Raw genomic sequence first — 21,046 nt, 5'->3', positions numbered from 1 at the left:
ACACAGGTCACAGAGTCACACCATTATACTGCATTACATGCCCTAACCTCCACTTGCAGCATTATCGATGTTACCCGGCACGCTGTGCAGTTGTTAACAATTAAAATAAACAAAATACATCAAAATATTACCTTGCACTGCACCACAGACATCTGAACTTATAACCTTTACGACTGCAATAACTTTATATCAAAAACTAAAACGCCATTAACTTTCTTTACAACTTCAATGACGATCTTAGACGGAAAGTTCAGCTGGCACTGTTTGTAAACATAGCACCTCGATTGTGACGTCACCGGACCAATAAGTAACGCATGAGTGGACCTTGTTTTTTGAGACGGCATTGGTTAGGCCTCACTATGTCCCCAAAAATGGAATAAACTGGTTAGGTAAATGGACAAACAAATACAGTGCACAGATTTACTTCAGTGATTAACTAGTTTTAACAAACATGTAACAGTTAAACTACAATGAAGCTATTAAATAGAATAAAGCAAATGCTGCAGAACTACAGTGTCAACCCAGACATGGGCTACTCTTAGCCTATTATTTCTGATGAGCCAGCAAGTCCAGTTGAATTCACAATGAAACAATTTGCAAAAAGAATCTGGAAACTTTGGAGTTTTCCGACCAGTGAAATTTGCTTTATTGATGTAAGAAGAAAGATGTTTAATATATGTGTTCAGAATAATAGCAGTGTGTTTAAAAATGAATTAAGCTCAACATCCTTATAATAGCATTTATTTTCATACATGCACATTTGATTCCAAATCAAAACATGAACAAACATTTGTCAAATTTGTGTTATTCCTTTACAGAAAGTGAAGAAAAGGGAATATTATGCAGTTCAAAAAAATAGCAGTATCTGCATTCTTCTTGCTTTCCTTTGAATCCCTGAACTAATATTTAGTCGTATAACCACTGTTTCTGAGAACTGCTGCACATCTGTGTGGCATGGAGTTGACCAACTTCTGGCACCTGTGAACAGGTATTCCAGCCCAGGATGATTGGACTACATTCCACAATTCTTCTGCATTTCTTGGTTTTGCCTCAGAAACAGAATTTTTGATGTCACCCCAGAAGTTTTCTATTGGATCAAGGTCCGGGGATTGGGCTGGCCACTCCATAATGTCTGGATCCAAGATGTTGCTTGTTTACTGGTGTGTTTGGGGTCGTTGTCTTGTTAAAACACCCATTTCAAGGGCATTTCCTCCTCAGTATAAGACAACATGATCTCTTCAATTATTCTGAGGTATTCAAACTGACCCATGATCCCTGGTTTGCAATAAACATTCCCGAACACCAATGGTATGAGAAGCATCCCCATATCATGATGTTTGCGCCACCATGCTTCACTGTCTTCACAGTGTACTGTGGCTTGAAATCAGTGTTTGGGGGTCGTCTGACAAACAGCCCCAAAAAGAACAATCTTGCTTTCATCAATCCACAAAATGTTGTGCCATTTCTCTTTAGGCCAGTCAATGTGATCTTTGGCAAATTGTAACCTCTTCAGCACGTGTCTTTTTTCCAACATTGGGACATTGCGGGGGCCTCTTGCTGATAGCTTGGCTACACATAGGCATCTTCTAATTGTAACACAGGTAACTTTAGACCTTCTTTGATCTTCCTGGAGATGATCACTGGCTGAGTCTTTGCCATTTTGGCTATTCTTCAATCCATTCGAAAGGTAGATTTCCGTTTTCTTCCACGTTTTCAGGTTTTGGTTGCCATTTTAAAGCATCTGCAATCATTTTAGCTGAGCAGCCCATCATTTTCTGCACTTCTTTATATGTTTTCCTCTCTCCAATCAACTTTTTAATCAAAGTACACTGTTCTTCTGAACAATGTCTGGAATGACCAATTTTACTCAGATTTCACTGCAACAATTTTTTTGAAAAGTCTTGCTTCCTGAAAAGTTTTTGCTGATTGTGACAGGTAACCTAGTGGGTATGCACAAATATAGTTTTGGTTTTACTGCATTTATTGACAATAATGTATTTAGTCATGTTTTTGTTTCGCATAGGCTATTAAATTCAACGGTACGTGATAGGTAAATTTTAATGTAATATTCATGATCAGCACCCAAAAATCTATAAGAAACACCCAACAGTGTTCAAGAAGCAAAAACTGTTGTGCAGTGTTTTCAGAGAGAAATGCACTATAACCAGCATGTACAACATTTGCTGCCTGCCTTCCTTCCTTAAACAAGGGCTGTAATTGACACCTGTTTTCTCACAGAATGAATGACCTCACTAATTGAACGCCACACTGCTATTATTTTGAACACGCCCCTTTCAATTAATGATTCAATTACAACAGAATCAGCACCATGCATGTCACGACTTGGTTTTCTATTACTCTACTACACCTACAAGTACATTATTTGCCATGTAGAAATATAATTTCTACCCAAAACAGTGAATTATCAGGTTAGTGATGTCACACTGCTATTATTTTACTTTCACCTCATCTGAATCATTGAGGCAATGCCAATGTGGGGACCACAATTCCAATCTGGCAGATGGATTACGCTGTGGCTAATAGAAGGACGTTTCATCAGCATACACAGAGTTTAAAAATGAGCAGTGGCAAAGACAGTGATCTGGTCTAATACTGTGGGTACAGTAATCTTTTTCCCCCTCAGTCACTTTGGATAACACTTTCATTACCTCACTAGATTACATTTTTTATTTAAGAGTACATCTTTTTTGTCTCCATCATAGGTCGTGTTTAGTTAAATTGCATTTCCAAAACACACCTTTAGCCTGTTTATTTTTATCTGGAACCTATTGTGAGAAATTTATGCATCCAAAAAGGAGCAATGTTTTTTCCACACCCCCCCAAAACTAAAAAATGTATTTAAAATAAAAAAAAAAAAAAAAGACAAAATCAAACATAAAACAACATTTAGCATCAGTTTTGAAAAAGTGTATGCAAAGTGAGATTTGCCTATTTCACTCATACTTATTACATTTTGTGATGTTATATTTTACATAACCTATGGAGCGAGATTCAGGCCACCAGACAAGGACAGTGGCAACATGACATGTTTTATGAAAAGTGCAAACCAGCATTTCATTATACTATGTATAGGTGATGATAATTCTGAAATGAACGGATTACATTTTTTTTTTTATCAAAACATAGCCCTGCATTTTTGAAAAAGCCAACAGTTTTAACACTAAGCTTGCAATGCCAATTAACACTCAAGAGCTCCTTGGCATGTTGTGTGTGTGTAGATACAGAATGAGAAAACTGCAGAGCGAAAAAAAAAAAAAGTCCACGAGTAAACAAACAATTAGTTACCTAACTCACTTTTATTTATGTTGTTTTTCCAAATCCATACCACAAGAAGTGTTTCTGACAATATACTAGACAAATTGGTTTATTGCCATATCGAATATATATATATATAAAAAAAAAAAGCATCTGACAGAGTACACACACTGCATTCCAAAAGTTTTTTCTACACTGTTTCTACTATATTACAAGTTAAAATTTGTAAATTATCTCTTTATTTATGTTTTGTTAATTTTACTTTGCTCTAAAAGATTTAAATTGTGCATATGCATTATGGCTGTGGAGAATAAGAAAATGGCAAATGATAAAAGCGTAAGTTTTCTGTTAATTTAGTACCTGAAAATGTCTGAAAATATTACACTTTATCCACAAACAACAATCTTCAAAATGATTTTTTTAAAATTTGCTTTTCTTTAAAGGCTTCAACTCCCCACAATCTTGTACAGCAGGTTCTAGAGAAAAAACATATTTGCTCCAACCACTTTCTTAATTAGAAGCCAATTCAATACTCTTATTAAAAGATATTATTTAATTCCTTGACTTCTATGTGCTCTCATTGCACCACACCAGATGCTTCCAAAACTGCTGACATTTTTTCTATGGACAGCACAATCAAAATGTTGCAGACTAGAACAGAACAGCATTTCTCAGACATTCATCTTTTCTTGTACAATAGTTTTTTTTACAGGGATATTGTGTGATGGACACAAGGGTGCAAATGAGGTTTAGGTTGTTAGCTTGTTATCTGTTGGCTTGCTTTGCATCCCACAAACAACCCACTGTTATTTGGTTGCTGGTCAATGAAGAAAAGACACAAATTAAAGGTTCTGAACCATAAAAAGCAAGTCAGTTAAAACTAAGACAAAGATTTATGATGGGTGTTCAATAATTTATCTGCTTATGTATGAAAGAAAGTAGCAAGCATGTTGTGGCATGTCTCAAGGTTACTTATGCACAGCTATGGCTCAGTGCGAGTCTAATATTCCATGAGACAGGATGTCAGGAGAGTCCTCAAGTAAGCTTCTTCATGACAATGCGCCGGTTCACATGTCACATCAATCACAGGCTGCCATTCCAAGAATGTGGGTTACAGCCGCTGAACCATCCACCCTACAGTCCTGACCTGGCTCCCTCAAATTATTTCCTGTTCCGAGTTTTGAAGAAATCTCTCCGTGGACAGCGGTTTTCAAATGATGAAGATATCAAGGTAACTATGACGTCCTGGTTTGAAGGTCAAAACAGAAGATTTTTTTCATAGGGGTTAAAGTCATTTTAGGAAATGTGGATGAGCTGTATGGAGCTATCAGGGGACTATATTGAAAAATAAAACCAAAATTTTTTGAAAACTCTTTTCTTTCCTACTGAGGTAGATAAATTATTGAACACCCTTTGTATGTTCCATTAGCAGCAGTAATAGGTAACAAATTTAAAAAGTGGCTGGAATGAAAGCCAGTACCCACTGTCACCTTCCAGGATTTGAGTTTGACACCCCCACTGTACAAGAATAAGCAAGTTCTGAAAATTGATAAATGTAGTACAATGTAATTGAAGGGTGATAGTTTGTAAATGCAGCACTTTTTGCCACATATACAGTGGCATGCAAAAGTACCCAATCCCCCTGAAAGTCATCATAATTTTCTGCATGACAAAAGATCTATAAACATATTTATTAACTCTTTGAGGGCTGAATATTTTTTCCAAAGAATGATGCTTTCACACAGAAATCAACATATAACGTCTGTTGCTGCATGCTGTGACTGCCAGTTTGCCAAGAATGAGCGGCAGGCTTGCTGTCTTCACATGGCTGGGACAGCAACGGAGGCAGTCACGGTCGCAGTGCATTACAATTTGGATTCTACCCTTTTGTCATTTTTAAGTGGCAGTCCTCCCTGGCGAACATTGTCAGTAACACTACTAGCTGGGAACTGATCAGCTGAAGCTGGAAGCTAACATTCATTTTCGATCACTTCTATCAAGAGTCCAACAAGTCATAGTCCAGTTCAGAAATAATAGGCAAGACGTCATCCATGCAGCTTTTTGCTTTTCGCATTTACTTTGATCTCTTGCCAGATCTCAGTGCTATTTTTGCCATTGTATGCGCCTTGCTACTCACGTGAGTGCAGGGAATCTCGGTCAAACCAATGAATCTAACTTTCCTTCTAGCAACGAGAGTCCAACATAACGGTTGGTTTTGTCACAGTTTACAGTTGATTACCATCGTCAATTCCTCCTTTTGACAAAAGTCGACATCAGCCCTGAAAGAATTAATTCAGTATTTTTAATGTGAAATATTATGCTGTAACAATACATTTCTAAAATCAAAATAAAACAATTTTTGTAGATATTCAACGGAAGAAAAAACACTCAAAAGTTAGTGTTTGCTTAAGTATTTAAACCTATGTGCTTTGGAAACTCCATGTTTACACAAATGACAAATTAATCAGAAATGACACAAAGGTGGCAAGCATTTTACCATAATTAAACATAATAAGGTGCTGTGAGTCCTTTCTGTCTCTCTGGATATAAAAGCCCCCTTCGTAAGGGCAATGGTATTTGCTGGACAATCACTGCAAAAATGACAGCTTGTGTGACAAACAAAATCATTGAAATGCTACAAAAAAATATCAAAGAGTTTGAATGTTCCATTAAGTACTGTTGAATCCATCACAAGAAAGTGGAAGGTTCACCACAGCACCTAGACTCTTACTAAAACAGGCCGTCCCTCAAAACTAAACTAAACACAAGTCAGCAATGCTCTTTGGCTGAAACTGGAGTGAAGGTGCATGGGTCTACAATTTCATGAGCTCTTCATAAACTAGGCCTTGTGGGAGGTTAGCATGAAAAAAAAAAAAAAAACATTCCTTAAGAAGGCCCACATAAAAGTAGATATAGCATTTGCTACAAAGCATGAGAAAGACCCAGTTAAGATGTGGAAGAAGGTTTTATGGTCAGATCAGACCAAAACAGAACTTTCTGGCCAGACTTCAAAGAGGTATGTTTGGTGTAAAACTAACACTGCCCATGCCTCAAGATACACCATACCAATGGTGAAATTATGGAGGTGACAGCATCATGCTATGGGGATGCTTTGCATGTGCTGGGACTGGCAGTCTAGTTAGAATTGAAGGAACAATGGATGGACACAAACATCACACAATATTGCAGGAGAACTTGTTCCAGTCAGCTATGAACCTACAGTTCAGGAGAAGATTCATCTTTCAACACGACAGTGACCCTAAGCATAAGGCCAAAGTGACACTGGAATGTCTCAAAAACAGAAAGTTGAATGTTTTGGAATAGCCAAATCAAAGCCCTGATCCTAACCCCATTGAGTATCTTTGGTACCTTTAGAAAACTGATGTCCAGAGGTGCCATCCCACCAACCTAAATTCTGCCAAGAAAAATGGGGAAGAATCACTCCTGAACAATGTGCAAAACGGGTACATATATACCCCAAATGAATCTGGCTGTTATTGCTACAAAAGGGTTCTCGACAAAGTATTAATGTGTAGGTTTTGAAAACTTAGGCAAACACTATTGAGTTTTTGTTCTTTAGGTTAAATATCTACAGAAAATCGTTTATTTTGACTTTGGAAATGTATTGATACAGCATAAGAGTTCACATTAAAAATACTGAACGGATAAATATGTGTAGGGCAGCACGGTGGCGCAATGGGTAGAACTGCTGCCTCGCAGTTGGGAGACCTGGGGACCTGGGTTTGCTTCCCGGGTCCTCCCTGTGTGGAGTTTGCATGTTCTCCCCGTGTCTGCGTGGGTTTCCTCCGGGCGCTCCGGTTTCCTCCCACAGTCCAAAGACATGCAGGTTAGGTGGCTTGGTGATTCTAAATTGGCCCTAGTGTGTGCGTGTGTTTGTGTGTGTCCTGCGGTGGGTTGGCACCCTGCCCGGGATTGGTTCCTGCCTTGTGCCTTGTGTTGGCTGGGATTGACTCCAGCAGACCCCCATGACCCTGTGTTCGGATTCAGCGGGTTGGAAAATGGGTGGATGGAATATGTGTACAAATCTTCTGTCATGCAGAAAACTATGAAGACTTTCAAGAGGATTGAATCTTTTTGCACATCACTGTACAGTACATATCAAAAAATAGTACTGATGTACAAATTGTTACAACTTGTTATGCTGTAGTTACTTTGACATTTATGTGCATTTGTTATATCCTTTGGCATTATTTGGAGTATGATCCATCCATCCATTATCCAACCCTCTATATCCTAACTATAGGGTCACAGGGGTCTGCTGGAGCCAATCCCAGCCAACACAGGGCGCAAGGCAGGAAACAAACCCCGGGCAGGGCGCCAGCCCACCGCAGGGCGCACACACACACACACACACACACACACACACACACACACACACACACACACACACACCAAGCACACACTAAGGACAATTTAGAATCGCCAATGCACCTAGCCTGCATGTCTTTGGACTGTGGGAGGAAACTGTAAACACAGGGAGAACATGCCAACTCCATGGAAGGGGGGCCCGGGAAGCGAACCCAGGTCTCCTAACTGCGAGGCAGCAGCGCTACTTATGTAAAAAAAGGATTGGCTATTCCTATTAATAGATTCTGTAATAATATCTGAAACCTGGTATAAATACTTTTCCAATAATTCTCCAGAGGCAGAAGGGTTTCTCCCAAATGGATTATTCTTAATTCCCATTCTGTCAGACAGGTTTAATCACCACTTGAGGGACTAGCATCTTTGTTTCCCTTCTACTTGATCAAATCTACATAACAGCAATGTGTACTGCATGTGAAAGCTGATTTACAGTGAATGCCCATGTTAGTCTCTCAATGATATTATAAAAGAAACATAACCAAAATACAAAAAGTTTTGTATTTTGTGCTGTCCAAATCAGGAAACTTAGAAATGTGGATTTATGTAGCATTTGTTTGAATTTAGTGCCACTAAAGCATACACCACACTCATTGTTTGCTACTGTCATTAGGATTCATTCTTTGCAATACAGATAAGGATGAAAAATGATATAATTTAAAGTACTAACACAGTATTATTAATATTTTATAACACAAGAGAAAAGTATAGTTTATCTCAAATAAAATATCTCTCAAAAGCACTTTACACAAGCTACTGTATACAATCAGCAGTTTCAACACAGGCTAGTTAACAGACATCCTCACAGCAACACAGTTTTAGGTAGGACTTTATTGTGTAGTTATGTGGTTGCTTATTCAAATCATTCGGCACTATACCACAATTACAGGCATACAGATCAAAAATTATATTGCACTTACCTTGCAGTTCAAAATAAAACCAGTTCAGATTTTATTATTTCTTCAAATCAAATATTCCCCCCGCCGACAACTTTAAGTGTTCTTTTAAATTGGCCTTTACATGTATATCTGTTAACAACCCACGGTTTGAATAAAGCACACGTGAATATTTAATGTAATAAGTCAGTTTTTCTTAGCCTTCATAAAACCATAATCTGATGTACCCTCAAAATAAGTGACTGGGACATTCATTATAAGATGGGGTGGAGTGCAATTAATTTAGAGGCACATTTTAATAAATGAACAGAAAAAAAATGTTTATCAAGTAAATCATGGTATTAAATGCTTCCAAAACTTTTGGAATAAATCTGCATGAAGAGAGCTATTATACATATTGAAATCCTGCTCAGGATCACTTTCAATAAAGTAGAGCTCCCCTGCATGCACGTCCTGAAAATTAGCATGAAATGTGGATGGATCAAAACCCACCCACAATGTATAGCGATATTCTGCAGAACGTATGGAGTAACCCATAATCCGAATATCTTCTAGGTGTGGAAGATCAGAGTTCTTCTGTGGAATGTTCGAAGGCCGTGGATACTGGCTATAAGCAATGGCCTCATCGTCATTCTGAACATTATTAATATTTAAAAAATCCATCAGACTAGAGCCTTCTGTACAAAGATCTATGTGGAATGATTGATCAGGACAAGATGGAGGAACTTCTAGAGCAGCCAGGTCAGCAAGTGTTGGGAACAAGTCAATTAGCTCCACAATGCTTTCAACTGAATTACCTGTAACAGTGGTAGATAAAAAAAGGCTTTAGCAATTGTTAATTAACAGACTTGTAACTTCTAAATATAAGAAAAATATTTAACTTAGATGACAAAGTTCAGTTTCTCATTTCTAAGACCAATGAGGCCAATTGCTTAGATGTCACCCATCTTTTTATATCTAATAACTAGACACTGAAAGGGACTACAAAATGAAAAAGTTTACAACAAAATACATTATAAACTTGGATACTTACCTTTAGAGATTCTGTTTGGTGTATAACTGAATGCATCAATAAAAGGAAATGTTCTTGGCCCAAATTTTGGATGAGGTGATGTTAAACCAGGTGCATAGAAAATCAACGGTACACGAGTTGCTACATCAAAGTTGCTATACTTGGCCCATTCTCCATGTTCGCCCAAAGACCAACCTAAAAATTATTACGAAAATAGTGATCAAAGGATAACAATAGCCAACATAAAAGTTTCCTCAAAGAACGAACAGCATATGAACATTTTAAATACTATTCCAAGGACCTATACTCTATATACCTATTTTTTTTTTTTTTTAATATTTTTATTTTATTAATTTTCATTGTAATCATTCCATACAAACAGATCAATTTATAACCCAACAAATTTGAAAACAAATCAAACCCCACCCCTGAGAAGGAGAGCTTAGCTAAAGGAAAATTTCTTTAAGCTTTTTAATAAGGCAACATTAGACAAAAGAAGGGGAGAAGTAAATATCTATATAATAAGAGATGGAGAAGGGAGTTAAATGCAATAATAGTTAATTCTCTTATTCTAAAATAATATTGATTAAATCCTGCCAAGTTTTGAAAAAATTTTGTACAGATCCTCTAACTGAAAATTTGATTTTTTCCAATTTCAAATAATATAAAACATCGGTTTCCCACTGACTTATAAGAGGAGAATTAGGATTCTTCCAATTTAACAAAATAAGTCTGCGTGCCAAGAGTGTAGTGAATGCAATCACCATTTGCTTGTCCTTCTCCAATTCAAGTCCATCTGGAAGGACACCAAACACAGCTGTTAGTGGGTTAGGAGGGATTGTGATACTGAGGCTGTCAGAGAGGCACTTAAAAATTTTTGTCCAAAATGATGTTAGTTTGGTGCAGGCCCAGAACATGTGACCCAGTGAGGCAGGAGCTTGGTTGCAGCGCTCGCAGGTCGGATCCTGGCCTGGAAACATTTTGGACAGTTTTAAGCGAGACAGATGAGCTCAATATATAATTTTTAGTTGAATAATTCTATGCTTTGCGCATATAGAACTCGAGTGAATTCTCTGCTTTGCTACCTTCCACTCCTTTTCTGATATATTGATTAAGAGATCTTCTTCCCAATGTCCTCTTGGATCTTTGAAAGGTAGGGACTCTAATAAGATTTTATATATTACGGAAATAGTGTTTGATTCCTCGGAATTGAGCAGTATTTTTTCCAGCATTGTGGAGGGTGCAAGGTGGGGGAAATCGGGCAATTTCTGCTTAACAAAATTTCTAATTTGAAGATAGTAAAAGAAATGTGTAGCTGGGAGGTTAAATTTTGAACGTAATTGTTCAAAAGATGTAAATATGTTGTCTATATAAAGATCTCTGAGCATTTTAATCCCAAAACTTTCCCAGGTATTAAAAACTGGATATACTTGCGAAGGTTGAAAGAGGTGGTTCCCTTGCAGAGGTGCCACTGATAAAAGATTTTCCATCTTAAAATGCTTCCTAATTTGGTTCCATATTCTGAGTGAGTAAAGCACAATTGGGTTATTAGTATATTTGCGATAACTTTCATTTATTGGAGAGCAGAGCAGGGAATATAAAGAAGTACTACAGGATTTTACTTCTATTGCAGACCAAGCCTGTGTATGTGCATTTATTTGTGTCCAGGTTTTTATGGCTTGTATGTTTGCTGCCCAGTAATAAAACTGAAAATTAGGTAAAGCCATGCCACCTTCTGCCTGAGGTCTTTGTAGGGTCGCTCTTCGGATACGTGGGTGTTTTGAGTTCCAAATGAATGAGGTTATTATTGAATCTAACTGTTTAAAAAACGATTTATTGATATATATTGAAATGTTTTGAAATAAAAAGAGAAGTTTAGGAAGGATATTCATCTTAACAATGTTAATTCTTCCGGCTAGAGTGAGATGAAGGGTTGACCATCTATGCAAGTCTTGCTTAATTTTTTCCATACAGACGCCAAAATTTTGTTGATAAAGAGCTTTATGTTTACTTGTGATATTTACCCCTAGGTATTTAAACTGATCTGCTATGGTAAAAGGTAGGGTGTCTAATTTAATATTATATGCTTGTGAGTTCACTGGAAAGAGTATACTTTTATTCAGATTAATTCTAAGACCAGATATCTTTTGAAATTCTGTTAGTGCTGTTAAAACAGCAGGGACAGTGTTTTCTGGGTCCGATATATATAAGACCATATCATCTGCATATAGAGAAATTTTCTGTTCCAGTCCTTCTCTGACAATCCCCTTTATCTGATAAGAATTTCGGCAGTGAACCGCCAGTGGTTCAATAGCGATTGCAAACAACAGTGGCGACAAGGGACATCCTTGTCTGGTACCACGTTCTAGTTTAAAGTAGTCTGAGCAAATTTTATTAATACAAACTGAAGCTTCTGGACTGGTATACAGTAGTTTAATCCAAGCACAAATATTCGGGCCAAACCCAAATTTCTCCAATGCAGTGAAAAGGTAATTCCATTCGATCATGTCAAATGCCTTTTCTGCGTCTAATGATAGTAATATCTCTGGGGTGTTTGATTTTGCTGGTGAATATATAACATTAAACAAGCGTCGGAGATTTGAAGATAGATGTCGGCCTTTAATAAATCCAGTTTGATCTTGTGATATTACCGAGGGCAGCACTTTCTCCATCCTTCTAGCTAGGATTTTTGAGAGTATCTTAACATCATTATTCAGGAGTGAAATTGGTCTATATGATGCACATTGTAACAAGTCCTTATTTTGTTTAGGAAAGACGGTGATTAATGCTTGTCGAAATGTTTGAGGTAGTATTTGGTGGTCTTTAGCTTCTGTAAATGTTACCAATAAGAGTGGAGCTAGCTGAGTGGAGAATTTCTTATAAAACTCTACGGGGTAACCATCAGGGCCTGATGATTTCCCGCTTTGTAGTGACTTTATAGCGTCTAGTAATTCTGTTAGCGTTAGAGGTTTATCTAGTTCCTCAGCACTTAAAGCATCTATTTGTGGTATTTGTGAATTATCCAGAAATGCATTAGATTGCGTGTTGTCTTCTTTGGGCTCAGTGGAATATAAAGACTTATAGTAATCTCTAAATGTGTGCATTATTTTATTATGGTCGATGATTTCTTCTCCATTCTTGTTGGTGATTACTGGTATTGCATTGTGAACTTCTTGTTTATGAATTTGTTGAGCTAAAAGCTTATTAGCTTTTTCTCCGTGTTCATAGTAATACTGTCTAGACTTATAAATAAGTTGTTCAGTTTCTTTAGTTGTTAAGATGTTAAGTTCTGTATGCAGGGCCTGCCTTTTCCTGTGAAGAGCTTCACTTGGACGCCTGGCTTGTTCTTCATCTATTCTAGTAATTTCATTTCTTAGCTCTGACACTTTCTTGGTTTCTAATTTATTTCTATGGGAAAGATATTAAATAATCTGGCCTCTTTTTATTTTTAAAATAAACACAAAAGATAGTAAACATCTCTTATGAAGGAGCAGATGAATAAAAAGATTTTAAGGCTTCAGCAAAGTTAGAAAGGTCTCATGCACACTATACAAGCACTTCAAGGACAATACACCTGCAGTATTGGAAAGCTATGTCAGAGATTGCCATTACTCGTTATTTTCCAGTTATGTACTGAAAGACATATCACTGAGTTAATGCCACACATAAATCAGTAAATTATAAGCCTGTACTAATATATACTGTGTAACGGTTGGCTGGGACCCTTGCCTAGCCGGCACGCTTGAAGACTGGAAGGACCAGGAGAAGAGCAGTATCTCCACCCAGAACACAAGTGGGCAGCACTTCTGCCACACCAAGAAGTGCTGCAGGAAGACCATCAACAAGCACCTGGAGCACATCCGGGTACAATATAAAAGGGGCCGCCTCACTCCATTTGAGGAGCCAGAGTTGAGAGGCAGAGGACGGAGCTTGTGGGAGAGGAGAGGAGTTGGTAAACAAAGAGGAAGGAAAGAAAGAAGAAAAGGACTGAGCTGAATTATGGTGACTGATTTGTGCATTGTGTGGTGCTGTAAAGCCATAAAGAAAATAAACTTGTGTGTTTTGGGACATTGTGAGTCTGTGTCTGTCTGTAGCTGGGCTGATCTTTCACATTTGCAATATAGGTTTGTATTGCTTTAGCATTGTTTTGTGAGACGAAGACCTTCAGTGCTAGGAAACAATGGTAATTACAACAAAATTAGTTAGAAGCTATAATTTCTACTCCTTTGGTGGTATCAACTTATCAACACTAAGGGGGAAGACGAGGGAGGAAGAGATTACTTGCCAAGGATTCATAAAAATCAAAACTGAGGGGACTATGCTTTCTTTTTATTTTGGAATACGCACAAGGTTTTAAATCCTGTTACCACTGGCATTTACTGTACTCAGAATTCAGCTTTATCTGTGACTGCATAAATCTGGACCTCTAATGTGTTATTTGTGCAATGTTGTTTAATCATTGTCATTGCAGTGCATCTTTTTATGTTAACGGATAGCATAATGCAAAGTTTAGCTCTACTGCAGATATTCCAATTATAAATAAAATGTAGTGTTTGCATATTGTTATTATATATCTTTTTATAAATGTATAGCATTACTGGATCATTGCTCTTTACATGTACTTTAGTGAGGATATTCTTTTTTTTTTTTCTACATACAGTCTCAACTGTAGAGTTCTGAAAATAGTAAAAGAGAAGACCTGCCACCTACAATAAAAAAAACCAAAGGGATGAAATCAAAAGCCTTTTAATGTGCGACTGCCTGAAAACACTTGTACCTAATGCTTTCTAGCTGATAGGAGAGGAAGTTTCCCCCTATTTTTCTTCATTTCATTTCACACACAGATTATATGTTTAGGGCGGCACGGTGGCGCAGTGGGTAGCGCTGCTGCCTCGCAGTTGGGAGACCTGGGGACCTGGGTTCGCTTCCCGGGTCCGTCCTGCATGGAGTTTGCATGTTCTCCCCGTGTCTGCGTGGGTTTCCTCCGGGCGCTCCGGTTTCCTCCCACAGTCCAAAGACATGCAGGTTAGGTGGATTGGCGATTCTGAATTGGCCCTAGTGTGTGCTTGGTGTGTGGGTGTGTTTGTGTGTGTCCTGCGGTGGGTTGGCACCCTGCCCAGGATTGGTTCCCTGCCTTGTGCCCTGTGTTGGCTGGGATTGGCTCCAGCAGACCCCCGTGACCCTGTGTTCGGATTCAGCGGGTTGGAGAATGGATGGATGGATTATATGTTTATAGGGCCATTCTCTGGGATGAATTTAAGAAAATTATAAAATTGAATGAGAATTATGAAGATGCACTGAAAAACCACTTGCTGTCTAATGATAAAAGTGCAGCACCAGCTACGAAGTGAAAATCCAAGCAGAGTAAGCCTGCTTCATTATGGCACATCTTTTTAAGAAACACCTTAGTTGGATTTAGAAGAATGGCCTCTTTAAATAACATGGACATCTTTTTACTGAATATAATGAGGCAAAGCTTGCTGTTTTATTAACCAGATTGAATTGTTTATGTTGTATCTTTCCTTTTACTTTTGACTTCTAGTATTTAATGCATGGTTTCTTTGCAAATCATTTTTGAAATGAAAAATACTGATTAAAGTTTTGAATATTCAATCACTAAAATTTGCCTTGTTTATTGAAATCATATGCCTCCAATGTGCTTGTTCGAGTGGGTTTGTTCTAAGGTAGTAATCTTGCTTTGGAGTACGTCTTTTATGTTTGCTAAGGTGTGAACCATGTTCATTCTGTTAGGATTGTGCAGTCCTATCATGGGTAAGACTGAGAAAACCGAAGGATATTGGCATCTCTCTGGACCCTGCTAAGACATTTTGAAATGGAGGTCACCAATGTCTGTCGCGCCGTTTGATTTGTGCAGTTCTTTCAAAGGTAAACTGGTAAGTCCCAGCAGGAATGTAGCTCTTAAAGAGACTCCTGGCCTTTGCCAAAGGTAGTGTAGTCTTTTCAGGGGAAGTACCAGGGGCAGCGATAGGCTCTTGGCTCCAGTAAAGGTATTTTTGCTTGGTCCGTTTTGAAGCTAAGGTCGTCAGCCTTGGCAATATTGCTCAATTTGATTGGGATGCTTGGGATATGAGTGAGGAGTGCATGTCATAGGATGTACACATAAATCAAGGCTAATAATTTGGACATTTCCAATATGATGTTGTCCACCAATATAAAAAAAACCTTAGAGGTTAAACTGCACACTGCAAAACACAGACCTTACCTCTTCATTTTTTTTAAAAATGAAATTTTGCAAAATACATAACTAACAGATACAACATGCACATATATGTATTCTAAATATATATGACATAAAAAGAAAATATTAATGCACAATTCCAATACAATGTCATGTTCGTAAGAGGTTTATCAAAAAGATACAAGGCTAACACATTTAACGGGTTTACAAGTAAAGTAAATACAGTCATGGCCGAAATTATCGGCACCCCTGGAATTTTCCCAGAAAATGCACCATTTCTCCCAGAAAATTACTGTAATTACAAATGTTTTTGTATATACATGTTTAGTTCCTTTATGTGCATTGGAACAACACAAAAAAACAGAAAAAAAGCCAAATCTGACATCATGTCACACAGAACTCCAAAAATGGGCCGGACAAAATTATTGGCACCCTTTCAAAATTGTGGGTAAATCGTTTTATTTCAAGCATATGATACTCGTTTGAACTCACCTGTGGCAAGAAACAGGTGCTGGCAATATAGCAGTCACACCTGAAGCCAGTTAAAATGGAGAAAAGTTGACTCAACCTTTCTGTTGTGTGTCTGAGTGTGCCACACTAAGCATGGAGAACAGAAAGAAGAGCAGAGAATTGTCTGAGGACTTGAGAACAAAAATTGTGGAAAAATATCAACAATCTCAAGGCTACAAGTCCATCTCCAGAGATCTTCATGTTCCTTTGTCCACTGTGCGCAACATAATCAAGACGTTCACAACACATGGCACTGTAGCTAATCTCCCTGGACGTGGACGGAAGAGAAAAACTGATAAAAGACTGCAACGAAGGATAGTCCGAATGGTGGATAAACAACCCCAATCAACTTCAAAACATATTCAAGCTGTTCTGCAGACTCAGGGTGCAACAGTGTCAGCTCGAACTATCCGTCGACATCTGAACAAAATGAAACACTATGGCAGAAGAGCCAGGAGGACCCCACTGCTGACACAGAAACATAAAAAAGCCAGACTGGAGTTTGCCAAAATGTACTTGAGGAAGCCAAAATCCTTCTGGGCGAACGCCTTGTGGACAGATGAGACCAAGGTAGAGCTTTTTGGTAAAGCTCATCATTCTACTGTTCACAGAAAACGGAATGAGGCCTACGAAGAAAACAACACTACCTACAGTCAAACATGGTGGAGGTTCTAAGAGGTTTTGGGGATGTTTTGCTGCCTCTGGCACTGGATGCCTTGACTGTGTGCAAGGCATCATGAAATCTGAAGACTACCAAAAGATATTGGGGTGCAATGTAGGGCCCAGTGTCAGAAAGCTGGGTCTGAGATTTGGTCTCGTCCGTTATAGGAGATGGACGTCTGAAGCAGGGCTCCACTAGCAGCGACTTTATTTTCCCACGTATTTCATATTATTTAGAGGTATCCTGTATTTAACCCGACCAAGGAACTTCCACTACAATATATAAGAATGAGTAACAAAAAGAAAAGTCAGAAAGAACCGGAAAAGAAACTTAAAGCTGCATCAAAGTCTGAACAGACATCAGGCCCAAGTGCAAGGTATGGCCTCTCGGAGACTGACCTGGAGCAGGCAGACGAATGCGCAGATTTTCTGGGACCCCGCTCCATTGTATCATCTCCAGTCGAGAGTGAAAATGGGAGCGAAGGTGCAAGTGATACAGGTCGCGATGGATCGCCGATTTCTGAGGATCATTCTAGACGAGAAAAGGCCCTGCAGGATGTGCTCTCATCTACTCATCGCGAGCCAGCAGCACCTGCTGTAACAGGAGCTGCAATTCCACTCGTGGAGCACGAAATACGAAACGAACTGTCCGAACTGAAAACTGAACTGAAAGAGATGATCGCTACACTGGCCACTGCCATGGCTACGGCCATAAATGAGCTTAAGAAGGATAACAAGAATGAGCTTAAGAAGGCGAACATTGAGCTTAAGAACGAGCTTAAGAAGGATAACAAAGACCGGGAAACGCGTCTATTTAAACGTTTTGACGTGAACTTTAAAGGAATGTTGGAGAAATTAGAGGAACACATCGAAGAAAATAGATCCAAACTGAAAATGCTTGCCGACCAGATTAATGACGTTACAGATCAGCTGGATGACGTTAAGCAGGCATTCACGGCTCGAGTTGAAACAGCGGAACAATTGGCGTCTAATGCTGATGAAAAAGCTAAAGCTGCGAATTCCCAATGCAAAACACTCTGAGACAGACTTGCGGCCCTGGAAGATGGGTGCAGAAGAAACAATATAAGAATTGAGGGTATACCTGAGAAACGAGAAAGCTCAAACCCAGTGAAATTTGCAGAATTACTCTCTAAAATAATTGGAGATGATTTTAAACTCGACATTGAGATAGCAGCTGCTTATCGCATATACAGATCAAGCACCTTTAAACCTAGGTCTTTAATTGTCCGCTTCGAGCGATTACAATGTAAGCTTGATGTGATGGCACTTCTCAGACACAAGCAAGAGATATTTGAAAATAATCTTATTCGTATTTTCCCCGACTTCTCACCATCAACAGCTGTAAAACGCGCAGCCTACTTTAACATTAAAAAGTTGCTACAGAAAGCCAATATCAAATACAGCTTCTTGTATCCCGCCAAACTGAAAGTGGAAGTTCAAGGCCAATATTATATATTTTCAAGCAAGGAGGAAGCTGAAAAGGAACTAAAGAAGCTGTTTCCGATACTCTTTTGAAAGTTAATAAGGAGCTGTATTCTAACAAGGCATGGGAAGGACCTATCATCTACTGTCGGATCCATTTTTAAAGAGACTGGTATTATAATTATACATCCTTTTCTTTACTTGTACATTATATGTTTATGTCTTAATTACAGTTATAGACGTGAGTGTGGAAGTAATTAAAGTAGGGTTTGGTGTGTTTTTTTTTTTTTTTCTTTTACTACCTTTAAGTAGACTGCTTAACATCATACTCTTGGTTTATTGCTATTTCTACTATTACATTTATACTATTACATTATACTATTACATTAGGATTTACTATGTTTATCCTAGACTACTTTTTAAAATCATTCCCAGGGTTCATTCTTTTATTATCTTAATATCTTAAAATTGCTGAAGATTATTTCAAGCTTAAAGACTGTTAATGATTATACTTTCGGCAATTAGTATTTAGAATTCAGCTGCAATAGATATCTCTTTGTTTTAATTCTCAAACGCCGCTGCAGGATGGGGTTTGTTTTGTTTTGGACGTGCTCTGTCTCTTTGTATGTCAGAGGACCGGGACATCGAGAAGTGGGATCAAGCCTCATGTGGGGAGGCAAAATGGGGGGGGGTGGGGGGATAAAGGGGGGAGAGAAGGAGAGCAGGCTATATCTAATCTATTCTTCTAATCCATATAACTATAAATGTCAATGCAACAATAGGCTAAAATGCAATAACTCATGGGGAATTTTGAAATTAAGATTAAAACTGCCTCACTACCAGTTAAGACTATGAAATGACATTAAAAACTCAGAATCAATGTCTCCATGATGGGACAGTTAATGAGTCCGGATCTAAATCCGATTGAACACTTATGGAGAGATCTCAAAACTGCTGTTGGGAGAAGGCGCCCTTCAAATCTGAGAAACCTTGAGCAGTTTGCAAAAGAAGAGTGGGCAGAAATTCCAGTTTAGAGGTGTAACAAGCTTGTTAATGGTTATAGGAAGCACTTGATTTCAGTTATTTTTTCCAAAGGGCATGCAACCAAATATTAAGTAGAGGGTGCCAATAATTTTGTCCAGCCTGGTTTTTGAGTTGTGTGTGAAATGTCGGATTTGGCTTTTTTTCTCTGTTTTTTTGTGTTGTGCCAATGCACATAAAAGGAAATAAACATGTGTATACCAAAACATTTGTAATTGCAACAATTTTCTGGGAGAAACGGTGCATTTTCAAGGAAAATTCCAGGGGTGCCAATAATTTCGGCCATGACTGTATATTTGTCTCTTAAGCGAATATGCACATTGCTCACATAAAAGAATTTGCCCTCACTGCTTTGTCTGTTCTAATTGTCCTAATTTGAAATGTTAATTACTAAACACAAGTTTATCACTGTCCACACTCACACAAGAAGTGCTTGTTTTAATTAAAAGGCCAAAATGAGTAAGTCTGAACTCATTAAAGCAGCTTGTATTTTAATTTCTGCCAAAGACACAAGACTCTGTCGGTGGGACCCTTCTCTTTCACTCTAAGTTTAGGTGGACAACAAACCGTTTGTCATTTGTATCCATGCACAGGACTCTCCTCAAGTTTATTTTCCTCAGTTTATTACTACACTTTTTTAATGCAAGAGAAATTTTTTGATCTTCTCTCCTAAAGTCTGCCTAGTTGAATTCTGGCAACAACACAACTTGTGCACTACCAGAAGTATCATAATTCTTTGCAGAAAGAAGCAGCACAACTTCATTACCATAAAGCTTAGAAAGGCAAATGCTGTAAAAAAAATAATTTTTTTGAGGTCGTCAAAATTTACCTATTGAGTCATTTGGAGCGAATTTTGATTGATTTAGATCAACAGCCAATCAATCAAGCATCACTTTCAGGAACCACTTCATCTAGCACAAGCTCTTGATTCAGCATAGATTCATGAAGAGCTGGTGCTTATCGCAGAAGACTACACTCAAGGTTGAAGCCAGTCATCTAAATCTAGGTACACTCTGCATATTGCAAAAATGAATCCTGATATTATGCCTTTCAACTTTCAAAGAAAATCTGCTTCCCATCATGAAGAACATGTTGATTTTCTAGTTTCTAAAATATTTGTATTTTAAATTACTGAAAATTGAGTGATGAAATGCAAGATGATGGTTCACCAAATGGAACAATCTTCAAAAAGCTAAATCAGTCAAACATACTTTAAGACTCAAGACTACGAGTTAAATAATTTTCAAAAATTTAACCAACTTCAAATGGTGTTTAAGGTTGGATAATTCAATCAGAAACCAATAAAAGCTTTACATATTTAAAAAAAGCTTTTGTCAAATATGATGCCTTTTCAAAAGCAGCGAAGATTAAGACTGGGGTAGAATAAAACAAAGTTAAGGTATTTTGTTTTGTTGCATGCAGGTTTTATAAAGAAAAAAATTCTATACTGTATGTGTGTGTTATAAATTTTTTTTGGGAAGATTTAAATAAATTAGCATAACATTCACAAACTTACTTAATCCAATTCAGAGTTCTGGGGCACAATAGCCTGTTTGGTTGCACTTGTTAATGGAAGTCTGACATAATACTTGAGTGTCAATGAAATGCCTTGCCTTCTTCTGCTTT

The 21,046-nt window shown here is 38.0% G+C and overlaps 1 protein-coding gene across 2 annotated transcripts in view; it reads right to left on the bottom strand.

The window, feature by feature from the left end:
• Positions 1-8,471: 8,471 nt before the first annotated feature.
• Positions 8,472-21,046, bottom strand: part of ids (iduronate 2-sulfatase) — a 32,804-nt gene continuing 20,229 nt past the window's right edge. For both annotated transcript variants that reach the window (XM_051935189.1, XM_028815710.2), the window contains 2 exons: positions 9,589-9,762; positions 8,472-9,352 (listed from right to left, as the gene is read on the bottom strand). In XM_051935189.1, coding sequence (XP_051791149.1) covers positions 8,889-9,352; positions 9,589-9,762 — 638 coding nt within the window. In that variant the 3' untranslated portion in view covers positions 8,472-8,888. The remainder of the gene's footprint in view (positions 9,353-9,588; positions 9,763-21,046) is intronic.

The sequence above is a fragment of the Erpetoichthys calabaricus genome, chromosome 12, assembly GCF_900747795.2.
Source record: "Erpetoichthys calabaricus chromosome 12, fErpCal1.3, whole genome shotgun sequence".
NCBI classification, from domain to species: domain Eukaryota; kingdom Metazoa; phylum Chordata; class Cladistia; order Polypteriformes; family Polypteridae; genus Erpetoichthys; species Erpetoichthys calabaricus.
This window is presented reverse-complemented; position numbering and strand designations above follow the sequence as displayed.